This window comes from Prunus mume, linkage group LG4 (genome assembly GCF_029339155.1).
Source record: "Prunus mume cultivar Tortuosa linkage group LG4, ASM2933915v1, whole genome shotgun sequence".
Lineage (NCBI taxonomy): Eukaryota > Viridiplantae > Streptophyta > Magnoliopsida > Rosales > Rosaceae > Prunus > Prunus mume.
The window spans coordinates 24,992,006-24,995,837 of NC_142701.1; the positions used below are offsets into that span (position 1 = coordinate 24,992,006).

At 36.8% G+C, this 3,832-nt stretch overlaps 1 protein-coding gene across 2 annotated transcripts; it reads right to left on the reverse strand.

Moving 5' to 3' along the window:
- Positions 1-209: 209 nt before the first annotated feature.
- LOC103328946 (Reticulon family protein) lies at positions 210-3,624 on the reverse strand. Of its 2 annotated transcripts, none has more exons than XM_008231372.3 (6): positions 3,468-3,624; positions 1,768-1,961; positions 1,475-1,655; positions 1,224-1,365; positions 770-839; positions 210-562 (listed from the first exon to the last, which is right to left on the reverse strand). In XM_008231372.3, the coding sequence occupies exons 2-6, from the start codon at positions 1,949-1,951 to the stop codon at positions 393-395; spliced, it is 747 nt and encodes a 248-aa protein (XP_008229594.1). In that variant the 5' UTR covers positions 1,952-1,961; positions 3,468-3,624; the 3' UTR covers positions 210-392. The 2 variants fall into 2 exon arrangements, with proteins under 2 accessions (XP_008229594.1, XP_008229593.1); XM_008231371.3 differs by having other exon boundaries at positions 1,768-1,956; positions 3,468-3,607.
- Between the last annotated feature and the right edge of the window lie 208 nt (positions 3,625-3,832).

Here is a 3,832-nt window from a genome sequence, read left to right on the forward strand (position 1 = left end):
CTCCAACTATGATGTGGTCCTGATTTTCAATAAAGAGAGTCAGATGCCTCGTTCTTCTTTCCATGAAAAATGAAAGTTGAAACCAGTTGACATGGTTTCAACCCAACTGATCCTTGCATCTGGTTTTAACCTCTTGGTTTTGGTTTAAGCTAATGCTAATTCTGCAATGGTTACTTCTCAAAACGAGAATTGATCAAATGGAAGATGAATTTGAACCTTCACAATAACTGAACGGTTTTACTAATATGGAATAATCACAACAGTCCAGTTTCTGACCCTATAAACAGTAATACTTAATTGTTTTTGCACCCCTTGTTTTCCCTCTGCTGGAACATGCTATTTTCCAATCAACTGCAGAGATGGCTAAACATTATTTATGTTGCTAAATGTATCTAATCATGCTTCTTCCAATTGACCTTTCCTTTTGGGATCCTGCTGAGGACACCGGTATCGAGCTTCCGATAATTATGTTGAAGCTGCCCGAGGACCTGGTATGCAAAGTTGTCGACCTGATCTTCGTATCTCTCGTACAGAACTGGCAATGTGTGAGCAGCAACAAAACCTAATAAACAACGACCTATGTCAATTCTCTTCCATATATACCAGGATAACAATATTATTAATAAAAACCATATTATGTACCATAAAAAATTCACTCCAATAATCTAAATGGTTATCCCAAACTTTAACCATACCATCAACAGAACACATGGTCATCAGATAATAAGTTCATAAGAGACTCGATATTATTAGTGGTTGGATCTCTCACCAATGTACAAAACGGTAAGAAAATTACACCAGCTTCCTATCACTGCAGCAACCCACAAGCTTGCTACAACCTGAGATAATATCTCAACAGTTCATTACAATTGTCAAAGACGTTAAGTAAAAGCATGATAGCATGGGGTGTTGAGGCCTAAAATGCATTTACTGCTAATATCAAGAAACCAGTGAAACAAGCCAAGAAAGTGCTTTTCATAACATAGATATGGTGATGTTCTAGAAATTAAATTGAGGACTTGCATATCAGTCTTTAGGTAAAATTTAGATGGTTGAGATGCATAGTGAGTGAGGGTGGATTAGTTCTATTCTGGTCATTCATATCTAATCTAACAGCCAACGCACAAGTCTTCCAACTCCTCAACGTGGATCTTAATCAGATCACCTTTGTATATGATATATACAATCATATGTATGAAAAGAATATAATCATCCAAACATACCATAATAAATTGCTTCAAATTTCCTCCAAGTGCAACATCTTGAATAAATTCCAAGGCTCGATTAATTTCATGACCAATCGAGATGGCAATATTGACAAATAATTTATCAGGCACAACAAGGCGAGGTACTTCAGATGGGGACCTGCCACCATGGAGAACACAATACTCAGATCACAACATTCAGCTCTACTGTACACAACATCACCCAACCAAGCAAAATAGAAGCTCAAAACTGAGCATGTTGACGTCACCTGCTAATTATGCCAGAAAAATTTGACCAAAGGAACTGAGCAAGCATAAGAAGAACCAAAGCAAATCCCACAAGAGTCAAGAAATGATAATTGAGCCATTCAAAGAGCACCCAGACAGCAGTTGCACCAGTTAAAAAACTAGCTGATATCTTTTTGTTCCTCCACAACAAGACATCAGCAGCTACATAGTTCAGGCATAAAAAGAGAAACAATGCAAGGAGAATTAGCGGAAGCAACAACTTCTAATTGCATAAAAAAATGCTCAAGCATGTATTGGAACATAATGATCCTACATTTGCCTCCACCCAAAAGGTGGTGGACAGGCTTCTGGCGTCCAAATAGCCGGTTCAACTGAGAAGTGACTGAGTTTGATGTCTCTTCCCCAAAAAGTGGCACAGATTTCTGTTTTGAACTACTTTCAGCAAATGTTTCCACAATGTTGTTCAAAAGATCCTCGGGAGTTATTTTCTCAGGCATTGTTCCTATACTTCAAGAACAAAACTCTGGTCATGGCAGAAACTAGAATACACTGAAAGCTTGCTTCAATACAGGAAATGTTTTATAGGAAACATACACACATGGGAGATGCAAAAGACTTAGTAGGGACCATAATAACACTAAATGAGATTAATTATTTGGAAGCAAGGACAAATCAATTCTTTTTTCCCTGCAAGCCACTTATTGTAAAACATTGTACTTTGAAGCCTCAGATACAAGGAAATTGCTTATCCATATGGTCAATTTGGGTTATACATGATTAACGCAAAAAGATATGTGCATGTGCATTATTCAACCTTTATAAACCCATAATAGAATCAGAGAATGAGTACATCATATGAACAGGCTTCCTAGTAATTGCTCTAATCTAACCAGGCTCTCTCAGCCATCTAGACTCATTCCCAAAACTGTAGACCACAAGAATGAAGATGATTCAAAAAAAGAAAAATTCTTGCAAAAGCAAATTTGAAAGGTCACACAACCACAAGTAGCATTGTAAAGATCAGCATTTTTCTTCCAAAAAATTTCTTTTCTTTGAATTATAGGTTAAATCTTGAAACCACCAAGCGAAAGTATAAAAGAGAACGGAGGAGTACAAAAAGGCCCCTCAAATTAAGAGTTAAAGATAATACAAGATGAAATAAAACACATTATATTGCAAATCACATCGACACAACAAAACATGATTGCTGCCTCAACAGAAACAACTAAGAACAAACAGGAATAACAGCTTTCATACCCACTAGCTCTAACATAACTGGTGCCTCAATAGAAGATAAAAATTTGTGGTTGTTAACCTCCATGTCTCCAACTTATATTAATTACCATGGAGGCACAAGGCAGTCCTTGTCACTTAGAACACATCAGAGTGCTAAAATAACCGATTTCTCATTGGCTCTGTGACCCACACTTTTATGCCAAGAAAAGGCAAGACGCAGAAGATTTCCTAAAAGATACTCCAAGCTAACTAGGAAAAGAATATACTGAAATTTAAAACATTATACTCTATCTCCTACAAAAACACTTCTCAGATGAAATTTTTTGCCCTTCCAGTATCCCAATCTGAAGATTAAAGCAGCTCTATCTATCCCGTAAAGATACTTTAGTATCTCAACCAAAGACTCAACCCCACCATCCAACAACACCAAGATATAAATTTTGGGAAATTCAAAATCAACGCAAGCATAGAAAGAGTTCCAATTCACACTACTCAAACACACCAGAACTCTACCCAAATTTCAATCACCCAGAAATTTTATTTCACATATGAACTAAAATCAACTGCCTATAACAAAGTCACTTCAGGAAAAGAGAGAAGAAACTATGAAGAAAAAAAATCTTTTCAACTCCATTTGTACAATTCATAACATCAAATTCCATGAAGAAAAAAAAATACAGCAAGTTACATAATTTCAGCCCAACATAAAAAGAAGATGGAGAAAGAGTAATAAGATGCAGAGGAGCAGAAACCAGAGCCAAATGAAAGATGGGTTACCTGATCAGAGAAGATTGGAGCAAAATGAAGAAGCAGAAGATGATGGGTTTTCCTTGTAGGAGATTATGAATTATGATGGCAGTGCGGGGAAAGCATGGAAGTTCCAGTACAAGTTGATAGAAATGGAAAAGGCGTGCAGGACTGGAATCTTTGTTTTCTTTTTATACAAGCGCAGTCCAACGCCCGCCAGATGCCCATTTACTTGCGTGGACTTGCAGTTGGCAAACTATATCATTCTAAACTTCTACAGTTCCACTGGTTGGTTCTGTTTTTTTTCCTTTTTCGGATAAAATTATCAATACTTACTTGCTAAGCATATAAAATGGAAATGACTTCCTAGTACTACTATGAGCTGGTCAAGGAAA